Below are 14,961 nucleotides of genomic sequence, written 5' to 3'. Positions count from 1 at the left end.
CTGTTCTATGTGTATATGGTTTTTAGACATTCCTACTCACTCCTGCTCCCTTTCCCTCAAATGTAGCTATTTTACTCAGGTGTTACTGGAAAAGAACTGGGGACAAAAAACATATGGGGATTTTTGTGTGACACCATGATAAGTAATGTTATGTATCAAGTTCCAGATATATAATGTTCCCCCAAGTATATGAATTTTCAAAGACAGTATACTCTGTGAATTCCAAGTAACTGCGGTCCTCTCCCTGAAATTGATATATAGAAAATGAACTGAAATGCACTGATTTGTAGAACAAAAACAATGGGTGTATTTTCAATGCTTAAATTAAAATATTAGATAGCAGCAGGAAAGAATTTGAAGATAGAGAAGCTGAGTGTATCATCTTCATTAGGTAATGCAGACATCACCAGAATAAATTAGTAGGCTTTGAATGGCATGTGAGGAATAAGTCATTAAACAGCTCCTGTTTCAGTTGTACTGAAAACAATGAACAGTTAGGTTATAATTTTATTATCAATTTTTTTGTCTTATCATTGTTTTGATATGATATGAATATCAACTATGACACATTTTTCTTATGCATTTGCATACTTATAGCATATAGTAGAAATGATAAACACATGGTAACCCATGTGTCTAAAAGTGCTGTCTGCAGACAGTAGTCATAAAAAATTTAGTTCATCCTTTAGATTTTTTAGCATCTTTGGCTGTTTGTACAATCTGTGCTGTCTTATTAAGTATGTCACCAAATACACTGTATTTCAGATATTAGTGTTAGAGATTGTAACAGTTCAGAATATAAAAAATACAGTGTTCTCTGATGACAGAAGCCAGAATTTTAATTTCATGCCCTAGCTTTTCATGCTTTCACAGGAGTGTAGGATGGAGTGGCTTGTTGCCATTTCTGTTGCAACAGTGCAGGCAATGAAAGAGTACGGCAATCTCTGATTGCCAGAGTTTTTTCTATGATATCAGTTTGCTTATAAGTCTCCTGTTTACTTCAACAATACCCACTGAATTCCTTGCTTTAAATGCACTTTTAGTGTTGTGTTTACATACTTTGGGACTCACACCTGACTTTCTGAAAAAAGCATTATGCTTTCTTGTAATTTATAAAGATCAGATACTTTTAAACAACTTACACCTGTTGTTGAGGATCTAGATGAGAATCACACAGCAGGCAGGTACCCTATCTCTTTTTCTTTTAAATCCTACCTTCGTAGAGGAAAGTAGTCAGAATGACAAAACTTGTCCTCAAGAGTCTTGTCATTCAGGTTGCTGCATGGCTTGAGGAAAATCTCTCTTTGGCCCAGAAGGCTGTCCACCACCAGCACAGACTTGGTAACAAACATGAGTTAGCACTAAGAATATATTTTAAAAGGATCTAGCATCAGATTCCCTTTCTCTCACATTTTTCTTCCCTGATATCCTCACTTGTCATGGTTACCAAATGTTGACTCCTTAGTGGTATTATGTGGTACCGTATCCTGTTTCAACCATGAGATTTTGAAAGTTCACCATTTAAACCAGAATTTGAAATAACTGCACCCTAGTATTGGACAATTTGGTATTTTGATTATCAACCTTCTGTCCAGCGGGGAGAACATGAGCACCTTATGTACAAGAGGAGCAACCAGATGGGTCAGCACACTGGTGAAAATTATTGGATTTGTAAATAGGACAAAGAAGCAGGTCTTGTTGTGGTGCTGATCCTCTGTGAGACAGAGATTATTTCATCTATCCTGACTGAGGGGTGTAGGAAAAGCTTTATATTTTGATATCTGGAGAAACTGAGACTAATGTGTCTATCTTGAGCTTGAACCCGCAGATAAAGGCATTCGTAGTTAGATACACTGTGATTGCCTATTCCCATTTTTATTATAGTACTAGAAAATGCTTCAGTAAAATCTTTGTCCTCAATACATAAAACAAACAGTGTTTCCAAAATCAGCAAAGTCTAGCCCTTCCTGAGGTAGAACCATATGTAACATGTCCCTTATGAGAATGAATGAATGAAAAATTCAGACCTGTGTGACTCTTCTGTTCTTCTGTCTCTTGGTGACATTCTTACAGATAGGGTCTTTCTGTCCTCCATGTTTTCTTGTGGTGGTTCCTGACTTTCAGTTAAGTCACAGAGTCAGAATTTCTGTTTGGTTTTCCATAGGTCAGACCTGTAGAGCTAAGTGTGTTTTCCACTTTGACTTCTAGAGAATTCTTTTTGTAGTAGGAACACTAAACTCTTAAAGTGGTGTGCAAAATGGTTCATATTAATTCCTGCTGTGGAGATGGCCATCTCTGCATGAATGTATACGCTGAATACAAAATATGTCAAGGTGTCTTGTGAAACCCAAATGCAGCCTTTTGCTGTCACTGGAGTGCACTCATCAGAGCTGAAGCTGTAACAGTGCTTTGCTGAAAAACGCCTCTATTCTTAATGTCTTCTGAAGCTTTATCTATATTCTCATCAACCACTGCAGTAATACTGAGGAAGACTCAAAGCTAATGCAGCATGTGATAGAGTGATTCTGTTTGCTTCAAGAACTCAGCTACTGCTTCTGTGATGATTGTGGATATGGGGACTTACTGCTTGGAGCATTCACATTACAAATACAAGAATCACTCAAAGATAGAAAAAGATACTACTTTCTGATCACTGAAATTCTTCAGGTTTTGTAATCCACATATAAATTATTCTCGTCCTTAAATCCCTTCTTTTCCTATCCTGATCAATCTTTTATTTTTATTTTATTTTTTTTTTTTGGTGTGGGGGTATTTGGTAGTTGAGGAGGAAATGCCATTGTGCGTAGCTCCCTTTGCTTCGTTTATTTATGTGCTGACCATGCTGTCATGATGTTGACGGAGAAATCTTTAGCTATAAGGGACTGCGCATCTATACATAGACAAAGGTAAAAGTACATTTGGAGGGTATTTCTCAAAAAGCATTATTTGCTGGTAGCTTCCCTTGTTTTATACTGGTAGTTTTGATTCTGAGGTTACTTATAGAACATACTGGTTTATGCTTTTAGGTTGATACTCATAAAATACAGTTATGGCTTATCCAAAATAAAAGAATATAGTTTCTTTTTCAGTGGCCATGCCTGTGACCTCTGTTGTGTTAACTACATTTAAAACTACAAGAATGAGCCAACTAGACTGGGTTACTGCCCTTATGTAGAACAAGTACAAGTACTGTACCATTATTGTGGAAAATGACGATTCTGAAATGAATGAGCAGTGCTAGAAAACAAAACAACTGTGAAAAACAGGGACTTGGGTATCAGAAAAAACAGTTTGACGTTGATGTTATATCCTTATTACTTCTAACTAGTCAAATGACAGTTAGGACAAGCTATATATTATATAAATAGTTTATATTATACATTGTAAATATGTAAATAAAATTATTATATCTATTGTTTATATGAATAATATTAAATATTTTTCATTATATAAATAATTCCTGAACAGTTATTTGTGAAAATAAGTACATGAATAAAAACAGACTGTTCAGCTTAGAACATGCAATATCCATGTTTCCTCTTTTATACAGAAAATGTCAGATTTCACACATGTATTGAATTGGCTGGATTTTGTGAAATTCTAATGAGGGAAAATAGCTATATTCAATTTAAAATATTTGCCACAGTTGTCCTTGATTTTTTATAACAGTTAATATAAAATGTTATTCTAATTTGAAAAGTTGCATTGAATTTACCTTTACTATTATGTGTGTATTTCTTTTCTGAAAGTTGCCATATTTTTAAAATGAGTGTTTAATAAAGAAGGCTCACTATTAATTCTTTAACATTCTCATGTAAATAGTTTGTATAAAATATTGTGATTTACATAAACTATTATTATATTTTCATTTTACAGAATTACTGCATTAGATTTTACGATACCATTTGAAGTTTGGCTTTTCTGAGGCTTCATTTAAATGGTGACATATACTAAACAATGAAGATCCAGCAGAAATTGTTAAAATCTTCTTGGTAGTAGCAGTTGTTCTCTGATGTTGGAATATTTTGTATCATTTTTTCTCCAGTAAATATCATCTTTACATGCAGTAGCCAATAACATAAATGTTTGGAAGATTTCTTGTCTTGAAGCTTGGCTATGTTCTACCTTATATCTGATGTTATCAAGTGGGGAAATCCTCAACAGCTTTTGTTAGCATTGCACTATATGGTTGGCAATATGTGTGTGCAACTACATTTTAGGGCATTGGTGTTTCTTTGCATTGTGCTCCTTTTCTGTATCCTTGTTTTTTTTCTATAAATTAACCCCTTCACACTGGCCTTAAAGGCAGGCAGGACCTACAGCCTATAGCAACTTCACTCAGAACCTGTTGGATTCTACTCTTTTGGATTCCTAGCCATCTCATGTCTTGTTTCTCGGATAAATGTGTTCATTAAATAAAACATAGGCCTATCTAAAGGCACTCTACATTTGTTACTGCCTTTATGTGATTGATCTGTGTGTACTGCCTAATTTGTGTTTTTTTTTTTTTATAGTTTGGGCCCATCTGTATGCTTTAGACAGTGAAGGTATCCATGAAAAGACAGATCTCAGATTTCACCATAAGGAGGACAGATGAAAGGAAAACTCCTAGTCTCAGGGGATAAAGGGTTTCATAAACAAAGAATTTCTGCCAAGGACTCTCTGTAGTGAAGGGTAATGAGAATAAGGTGGTATCTCAAGTTTTCAGTCAGCAAGATTTTAATATGATAGAGAGAACCTGAGCCACAAGTATAATTGTACTGACAACCACAATATTGCATTGATACAGAGCTGAACTGTGTTCTTATTGATCTATTTTATCTAGAATGCAGACCTGTTCTGACTGAATCACTGAGGTTTTGGTATTCTATTACATTACAGTTATTTTATGTTTAAAATCTAACTTCCTTAATAATAATAATTTTAAAAGTACAGGATACTTCTGAATTTTTACCGACGAAGGTGACAATGTTGATACAAAACCTAATTACTTTGAAAAGTGTCCATTAAGAAAATAAATTAGACTGTGTTCATTTTTTCATTAAATGTTTTGTTTTGTTCAGTGAAAAATTTCTAGACTACTTTTTTTTTGAAATTTTAGAAATGTTTATTCTAATTGGAGTAGACAGAAGTGGAGATGCATTCTCTGTTACATAAAAATCTGGAAAACGTCAGATAAGGAGATCAGAATTCTTTTCTGCTCACTCTTGAAGTGAAAAATAGAATCTTTTCAGGAAGCTTATTCAGCATAAATATTTTAGTAAGTGCTTCAAGAAGCAGATTTAAATCTAATCCTCTTAATTATCTCAGTATTGCCTATAAAAATAATCAAAGTAAACAGGGCAGCACTTCTCCATTATCAGTTACTGGATTTCAGAATTGGATGAGAAAGAAGGATTAGGATCAAACTATATATCTATATGGGAAGTCCAATAGGAATTTCATAAATACAAATCCAGAAACTGTACTTTTATTGTGGATCATAGAATGGTTTGAGTTGACTCTTAAAGATCACATAGTTCCAACCCCCCCTGCCATGGGCAGGGGCACCTCCCAGGTTGCCCAAAGCCCCATCCAACCTGGTCTTGGACACTTTCAGGGATGGGGCATCCACAGATTCTCTGGGCAACCTGTTCCAGGTTCTCATCACCTTCACCAGGTTCTCATCACCCTCATGGTTAAGTATTTCTTCTAATATTTAATCTAAATCTACCCTCTTTTAGTTTAAAACCATTGCTCCTTGTCCTACCATTAAACTCCCTGACAAAGAGTCCTTCTCCATCTTTCCTGTAGGACCCATTTAGGTACTGGAAGGTCGCCATAAGGTCTCCCTGGGGCCTTCTCTTCTCTAGGCTGAACAACCGCAGTTCTTTCAGCTTGTCTTCATAAGAGAGGTGCTCCAGCCCTCTGATCATCCTCATGGCCCTCCTCTGGACTCTCTAATAGGTCCATGGATGTTAAAATGGCCATGACAATAACGGTAGTGGTTAAAAAAAGTCTCAGCCAAGAAGGCCACTGGGTGTCAGTCATGTTCATTATGATTATGACAAAGTTCACTGAAGCCAAATGACTTGTCAGTGAACCAAAGTATGTAGCAGATTAGGCAAAATCTAAAAAATTGCATTTAGGATATTTCTTTAGAGTAAAATATCAATGTTGATTGCCATCAAAAGTGAGTTAGGGGTATTAATTTTCAAAAGAATTACAAAAACTTATGGTTGTAAAATCAGAATAGTGATCCCTCTAACTGTGTGGAAATGTAAATGGATGAAAAGCCAGAACTAAATGCTAATATGTCTATGGTTGGTTACAGTGTTTGCCAAAATAAAATACATTAAGCTGTAAAATCCGGTACATTTTGCACATTTAGTTTATTGAAGCAACAACAACAACAAAATTAAATTTCCAGTGAATTTAACCAAAAATTGGCACAATTATTCTATGGATCTCTTGGTTTGCAACTTTCTGTCACTTCAGAAACATAAAATAGTTGTGTGTGAGATATGTGTAAGTAAGAGATATTCTATTCAGTTTTACTGTTTACTTTTTGATACCTTTCTCACTTTATTTTTTGTTCTGTACAATTGAAAGAACATTTGGTTTTGCATTGGTATTTGAATAAGTAGGTTTATTATTTATTTGCTTCATGTACTCTGCATAGTGCCATTAATGCAAAAATATTAGTCTTTGTAATGTCAAAAAGAATGTATTTAATGACCTTCCTGTGAGTAATTACCCTTTTCCCCTAGTAATGCAGAATTGTCCATCCCTAAGTATATAAGAAAATAGAGAACCTTTATAAATGTTTAAGTGGTCATAATGAAATACATAAATGGACATTCCCATGCACTCCCATCTTTTCCAGAATAGCAGTGAAAGAGAAATTCTCTCTCCTAATATGTTCTACAAATATTGACAGGTATATACAATCAAACTATGATGATATAGAAGAAAAGTTAATGGTGCAATAATAGGCAAATATGTTTGTGTTTAACAGTCTAAAACTATCTTATGCAGAAACCAATAATGAAATCATAAAATTTTTCTTTTTTTTCTTTTTTTTCCTTTTAGACAAAACATGTAAACTTAAGGTGTAAAGGAAGAAGTAGGATTGGAGAAGTTCTTAATTCTATGTAATTTCAAAATCTTTTTTATACTTATGTCAACTTATATTCCATCATATTTATAGATTGACTTTAGTTAAACATGTAGCTTTTACTTTTCTTAAAATAAAAACTTTAAGTGTGGAAAAAATCTGCAACCAGAAATCTAAATTCAGTGTTAAAGTCTTAGACTACATAATACCCTTCTAAGGAGTATTTTTATATTTCTTGTTTCCACGTTATTCTCAATAAAACATAAATGTTAATTTTAAAGTAAAAGTGTATATTTTAAATGTTTGTTTCTGTTTTGATATAGAAATATTTTGCTAACAACTGCATAGCTCTCTAATGAATTTGCTTTTTTATCTTTTCTGGTCTTTGAATGATTGATGTTTTTTTCCGTTAGTATTCACAACCAATGGATCGAATTAGATCCTCTTCAATCAATACCACATTTACTGGCATTATATACCATAACAATTGTTTCCAATTAACTTGTAATAAAGCCTCTTAAAGTTATATTTTTTCACAGTTAGCATCAAATGCAAGATGTGTTTGCTCTTCATTTTTGTTTTATAGTCTGTTGTCACTCACATTTTCTGCAACAGCAGTGCTATTTATTCAATTTCTTTTTTTTTGTCTTTGAACTTTCACTTGTGTTCTGCTTGCTTTAATACTTTTTTTATTTTTCACTTCTGTGGACTCACTAATTTGTTCCTGTGCCTTCTGAAGTTATATTCTTGACACCAGTGCTGGAGTCACTGACCCATACTACCTGAAGTCATCATGCTTGTACTTCCAGTTCAGTGCTTTGATACCAATCTCTTTCCATGATTTCAAGAAAGGAAAGGACTGTGACTTGCTTAAGTGACTTATCAAGTTGGCACCAGCAAATCAGTACCGAGCCCTAACACAATTCTGGCACAAGTTGTCATGAAGATCTGTCTTCATCAGTTCATTTTCTTTATCTTTTTAAAAGCTACCAATTCTTCAGTGTCCTTCTGAACACACTGAACACACTTTTTTTTTTTTTTTTTTTTTAGGGGTCATTGAAGAGAATTTCCCATATATTGATCTCATATTGATTCAAGATCTAGGAACTCTTCAGTTCCTGCATGTCCCTTAAATATGTCTGTACATGAGCTATACATGTTTAACATGTGTAAGCACAGACAAATTCTAGTTTTGCAATGTGAAAACAGAAAATATCCAGTTACTTTCTGAAGATCTTGAAAATTGCTTTTCTCCTTCTGAACCTCTGTGATCGTGACTGATCATAAAATTGAAGTAGCCCTAGACAAAACTCTCCCATCCTTGGTAGGAAAAATATTTTTGTCTCTAAGCCACAATAATATTGCAAAAGTTTCTTCCCTGTAATCAGGGCTTCCAGACTTCAGATAAAAATAGGACTAAGAAGGCATAATCAATTGTAAGTTCTGTTCAAATCTTGCTGTAAAAATAAGAATTTTAAAACCGTGCAGTTTAGCCAGAGCCATTTAGGGTTCTTTCATATGGTGTTTTAATAACACCTTGAGTCCCCAAAGTTCTGTCAACTGTAGCAGGTCATGATAATGTAGACTATATACAATTTGGAGAAAAACACCCTTGTGGGAAATAGCCAAACTAGATACCATGTTTTTTCTTCCACATATGTAAAAACAGTGTCACTATGCATCTTGTAGTATGGACCATTTCCTGGCCTTGCAGTTGGTCTCCACCCTGTGAGCTCAGGCCTTTGGACTGGTAAATTTTTTGATTTCTCCGTGTCTCAATCTTAAATCAGTGCAAGAAGTGACCTCTATTTTTAACAATGGCTCCAGGTTGGCCCTGACCATAAGGACCAATCTCCCCCATCCCAGCTGAGATCTCACAGTAGAAGTATCATAAACTAAATAAATTCAGCTAATCTGTACAGCTGTAGGAAGAACATTTAGCAGAAAATTCTTCTGTTCTGTTGAATCATTATTGGAACATTTGAGTCTGAACCGAGTTTTCAGAAAGACCATATGGCAGAACTCATGACTACCAAACACAAAAGAAAATGTTTTTCCTTTGGCTCTTGAAAAAAAAAAAGGGGGGGGGGGGGAATGAAAATGACTGCTTTTCTAGTGCATTGATCTGAGATTTATGTCTATACGTCATAAATATTTCCATTACTTCAATTTTTGCATATATTTTTTTTCTTCAGATTTTCTGCACATATAGAATCATAGATGCTGGGTGCATTAACATTAAATTATCTTAGAGCATTTGGAGCATATTCTACAACCACAATCTTTTTTTAGTGTAAATGCAATTTGGTTCATGTACCAAAGATTACTTTGCGGAATTTCAGAATATTCCATACATAGAAAAGACTCTATATGAAAAAGAAACAAAAATACTTTTTGGATTTGGCTGCCATGAAGATACATGACCCAAAACTTGTTATATACTATTTGTTTTGAAATACTTGTAATGTTAAAACAGACAGGTGTGTACTTATATTCACTGATACTGTTTTGGTAATGTTGTTATTTTAGTAGCATATTTTTTTCATTTTTATTTTAGCAGCATTCATTATTTGTAATATAAGTAGCTTGCCATTCACCTATTTTTTTCCTCAATGATTTAATGCATTATTCCCCATATTAATTCTCCACTTGACTCATAAGAACTCAACTTATTTCTTTCAAAGCTGTTGGAACTACCATTTGAACTGCTGTGTTATCAATGAAAGATACTTGTAGCTATTGTTACTTTAGTTTGCAGGTTAGAAAAATGCAATATGTCAGAAAAAAAATTTACACCATACTCTTTTTTAAAGAGTAATTAATTTGTTCTAAATGGTCTCTAACACATTGTTCAAAAATATGATCTCTCACTTCTCTGTCTATGTGTATACTTCAGGGTGCATTTTCAAAGACACCAACCAAATATTATAAAGCAAAATTTCATGCTATGGATGTAAAAACATACCTTATTTCAGAAGATTAATTTCAGTAACTCTGAGCTATGTGCATTAGGGTTGTTTTTGTTGTTGTTTTTTCTTGGTTTTGCTTTTTGGTAGCAGATACAGTGGAAGAACACCTGCTTCAGCTCAGAGACCACCAGAATCTGTGTTAGCCCAGTATATAATATCAGCAATGTAAATGCCCTGACTGGTGTTAGAGCTTGTTCAAGAAGGGCTCAGCTGTTTGCACAGCGTACCTTAAAAGGGCTGCAGTACTGGAGATTTACTGAGTAGCTGCAAGATCCTTGGTGCATAAATTACCAGTCTTCAAATGCTGGTGACAGCATCAACAGAAAATCCTAAGTATGGTGAATGCAGCAGAAATTACTACTCAGTTAACTTCTGTGTAGCTTCTGTTGTAGTTTCTGTGACTTGCAGAACCCACACAACTTGCAAACTACCGTTATTGTAACAATATATCCTCAGACAGGGGGAAAAAATCCCACCTCTTGCTTGGTTTATAGTAACTTCCCTTTTCCACAGCTGGGAGACTTTTCAGCTGTATTATGCTGACTGTGCAGTGCTTGGAAATGCCATGCTCATTATGTCCTGGGAAGGAACATGTATATGATATACCTAGTAGATGTTTCTGGAAAAATGTAACTAACTCCATTGGAGAAGCTTTTTGGAGTTGAAGGGGTGAACACAGTAATTTTAAGATAAGCAATTTATTTTTGCTGTTCATATTCTGGGTTGTTCTCCAATAAGGATACTTCATGTCTGCAAAAGAAACAGTCCTGCTTGGGGAAAACAATTTCATTCTTCACAACATCAAATTTAAGTAGTATAAGCAATTAATATAGATCCCTTAATAATTAGTTTATTGTGCTGATGCATCTGATTGTCAAAATCAATTGTTCTTATCTTTCAAATAAAACACTGCTGTCAGAGTGACCATTCAAAATGATGATTGCAAACTACAGGGATTTATATCTTGTTTATTGGTATATCACTATGTGGACAAAATCATTGATCCTAAGGTTAGTCTCTACAATTCTTTACACACTTTTGCCACACAAAATGGAATAGTAAAATAATTCTTAGATCACTTGCAACACAAAGTGATTGGTATACATAAAAGGATGGAAGACTAACATGAAATGCATTTTCTCTGTGCTGCAGACACTAAGTTCAGACAGTAAGTTGCAGTATACCTTGCTTGTCTCTAACATTCACTCTTGCTCTTTTTTTCTCTCTCAGTTAGACTAGGTTAGTGGTGATCTCTGTTTGGAGCTTAAAAGGACTAAAGTTTAGTTATTGCAAGAAATTCTGTATGTCCTGAGATACTGGACTGATAATTTATCATTGTGTTGCATGGCATTGCATCTGCTTTCCTATTGGCTAGTTGAACTGTCATTGTACTAATACTTTTTTTGAAACTTCTGGGGAAGCACTTAGATGTTTTTACTTTTTTTTTTTTTCCTCACATATTTTATTGTCTCATTATGAATTTGTATTATGACAGACAGGAACTCCACTCCAAATATGTTCAACAGACACACAAAAAAAAGTGTTCCAGCCTCTTGCTCTTCCAGAAAGACAGATTAAGCTTCTGTGTTGAGTAAGAGATAGAGAAAAAAAAAAAATGTGCTGAATCAGGTAGACAGACTCTAGGACAGTATTCCATCCCTGTTGACTATAGTAACAGGGCAAGCATTTTGTAATATTTCTCCTGAATAATCCCCCAGCTTTCAGTTGTTTGTTTTTTTTTTGTTTATTTGTTTTTGTCTTATTTATTTATTTGATTCAATAATCATCAGTGGATGTTCCACACACCTTAACTCCACATAAAAATACACTAAACTACACACAGAAATATCTTCTTTCATTTGTTTATACTATGGTATTTTCTGGTTTCATTTGATTTCTCTACTTCAGCACTCAAGTTTTATTTCATTTAAGTCTTCAAGAAATTCCTCAGAATTATACATTTATTCTCACTGAAGAAAGTAACTTCATTTGAATGTAGAAATGTAAAAAAATGTTTTCCATATTTCAGACATCTGTTCCAGAATGCCTGAAGAGCTCAAACATACCTGTAGACAAAACCTGACGTACAAGAAGTCTTTGATTTCAAGTTTTGCTGAAGAGAAAAAGAACAAAGACATGAATCTTAGTGTTTCTTATAGGAACACTATTCTTATTTGCAGGAAGTCTGCAAATTCAGAAGTTTGAGTGGCAGAGGTATACCAAATGTCAGGGTTGTCTACTTAAATATCTTACTATTGGTTTTGAGATTCATATCCCTGATGTCTTAGAACAGGAGAAAGACGTATAATGTATATACTGGCATACCAAGTTTGGTCACAGTTTGTCCATTCCTCTCTCTCAAAAAGATGGAATGCTCCTAAAGACGTCTTGTCTACATTCTGTGAAATCCTTAGTAGAAACGTCAGCGAGTGACTCTCAGGTATTCAAAGGATGTATACTCTTTGCCTTCTCATCCTCAGGGCTCCTTTCAGAGGAGTGAATTAGAGAAAAAGAATCATTTCACCTTAACTTCCACAGCTGACATAGGCTATGCAATGAAGCACTTTTTTGGGGACAGGACAACTAGTTTAACTGGCCATACAAACATAGCCACTAAGTCTTAAGAAATCCAGAAAGTGGTATTTTGTTTTCTTTCATATGTAATTATTTGTCAAAATGTCATTTTAAATTATGCAAAAAATAATAGTAGAACTTTACTAGTTTTGTACTCAGGTATATATATTGGTGAAAATTACTATGTTGATGTTAATCTTCCAGAAGTAAGTTTTTCTTTTACTTTCCCATATTGCTTATGTGAAAATACTGTTAATGATGAAAACACTTGTTTTCAGATATTGAATATCAGCATATTAACATCAGTCATTTTATGAACATTTCATGTTCATGAAAGTATCAGCCTGAAAAACAGGTTTTACCTCTATTCAAAGAGTAATATGTTTCCCTTTATTATTTTGAGATTTCTAAAAGATTAATAACATTTTAGTATTTTAATGATGTATAGAGTGACAGTTCTGTACTTGAAGAATTTTCAGATTTGGTTGCATAACCATGGCAAACTTCTAGTGAAAGTTTTCAGAAATTATGTATAAATACAGATAAAAATAGGATATATCTTGATTAGGACATTGTGTAGGAAGAAGAGGTAAAATTATTGTTAATATGCTAACTGTCTTGGGAACTCCCCAAATTCAAAGTAGCTCCACAGGGTGGCTAGGAACCTATTCAGGCATGCTGCTATTTCCCTTGGATAGTTTTGTCTTTTAAAGGTGAGACACCAAATTACACTCTTGGGAACAGACTCAAAAAACATAAAGCTTCTTCAACATTATGCACCATGACCCCAGAAGAACTGACACTTTATTAGCCCACTATTTCACTGCAATTTTTTTTAAAGCCAGAGAAGATACTAAAGCAAGGTTTGAATTTTATCAAAGGTCCTTAGCCCCCCAGGGTTCCAGGCTAAATTGTAGCTATAATGTATGGTTAAAACATTGTTTGTTTCACCAGTGTATGAGATAAGAATACGCTTTTGCCCTACCAAACAGAGCTTGACTAGCAGGAACAGGGTCTGGCTCCTGTAGGATTCACATATAAAGAGTGTCTTGAACCTTCAATCAGTGATCTGGGAAAATAAATCTAAACACATCTATGCTCGAAACTTTTTTTTTTTTTTTTCCTTAGACATGCATATTTTGACTTACACAGTATTCTGACAAAGGGACGAAGAGCATCAGGGAGGTAGAAAGAGTAAACTCTGGAATATTACCAGATTCCCCTATCAAAAATACAACTAAAATTATTTAAAATTCCTTTCTTTGGATTTTGGTAAAGCAATTACTAAGTCAGGTGGCTGCTTCCCACCTCCTGTAGTAACATCTCACTGACAGTTTGGGATTGTCAAGTCAGAGGGTTGCCATCACTCCTGATGGATAAACAGGCTCCATGCAGGTAGCACCTCATGGTGATGTCCATACTGAACTAGCTCCTCCAACTGCTCTAGCAGCTCCACTAGCTCTGTTTTTCAGCAAGAGTACCCACAGCACAGGGGATGACAAAGAGTCCACTTGTATAAACTTGACTCATGAGCAAACTCTTCTAACTTGAGAAACTTTTAGGCTATAACTTTTGCATTACAGGCATTACTTATGCAAATTTAATAAGCTTTAGGCTTGCCCATTGATCTTTTTCATGCATCTCTCCTCCCTACTGGGTGGCATTGTAATCACTACCCATCATGTTATAAAAAGGTACTTTCAAGTTATACATTTAAAACATATTTCAAGAAATATTTTGTAATGTGGAAATCAGCCATCCAGTTTTATATGTATGAAGTCAGAAGAAATTCTAAATGTCAAAAGACTGAAATTTAATCATTCAACTAACTCTATGGGTAAAAGTCTAGGTGGGCTTCCCTCCCCTAATGTGCATTTTGGTGGGAAAAAATAATAACAATTACAGCAGATGTTCTTGTCAGAAATCATTTTAAAATTAAATTAAATCAGATGATGCCCTTGTAACTTATATAAAATTGTGAAACTGTTGGAAGGTCATGCATTATAACCACAGGAAATTCAGTCAAGGTCAGATTTAAAAGCAGTGGAAATGTTTCTGATTACAGAAGCATACACTGCAAACAAGTTCAACTTCACCTGGGGGCAAACCACGAGAGCTGATAATTTAATTAGTCTTTAAAATCAAGTTAATCAAATTGTGATCAGGAAACATTAAAATCATTAAGAAAATACATGACTATTGCATTGACTGTTTTTCAAATAACTTGGAAAAGGAAATATTTGAACAGTACAACATGGGTGAAGAATTTGATAGAATCCCTGGCTATTAAGACAAGATAATTTCTTTGCAGAAAGCAGGCTT

The 14,961-nt window shown here is 34.4% G+C and overlaps 1 protein-coding gene across 9 annotated transcripts in view; it reads left to right on the top strand.

Moving 5' to 3' along the window:
- Positions 1-14,961, top strand: part of CCDC178 (coiled-coil domain containing 178) — a 181,039-nt gene that overhangs the window by 106,842 nt on the left and 59,236 nt on the right. Inside the window, exon 19 of one of the 9 annotated variants that reach the window (XM_048049360.2) lies at positions 4,515-4,870. The exons of the other annotated variants lie outside the window; for them this stretch is intronic. Coding sequence (XP_047905317.2) covers positions 4,515-4,538 — 24 coding nt within the window. The 3' untranslated portion in view covers positions 4,539-4,870. Of the gene's footprint in view, positions 1-4,514; positions 4,871-14,961 lie in introns of those variants that run through there. 9 annotated transcript variants of the gene reach the window in all.

The sequence above is a fragment of the Anser cygnoides genome, chromosome 2 (assembly GCF_040182565.1).
Source record: "Anser cygnoides isolate HZ-2024a breed goose chromosome 2, Taihu_goose_T2T_genome, whole genome shotgun sequence".
Lineage (NCBI taxonomy): Eukaryota > Metazoa > Chordata > Aves > Anseriformes > Anatidae > Anser > Anser cygnoides.
This window is presented reverse-complemented; position numbering and strand designations above follow the sequence as displayed.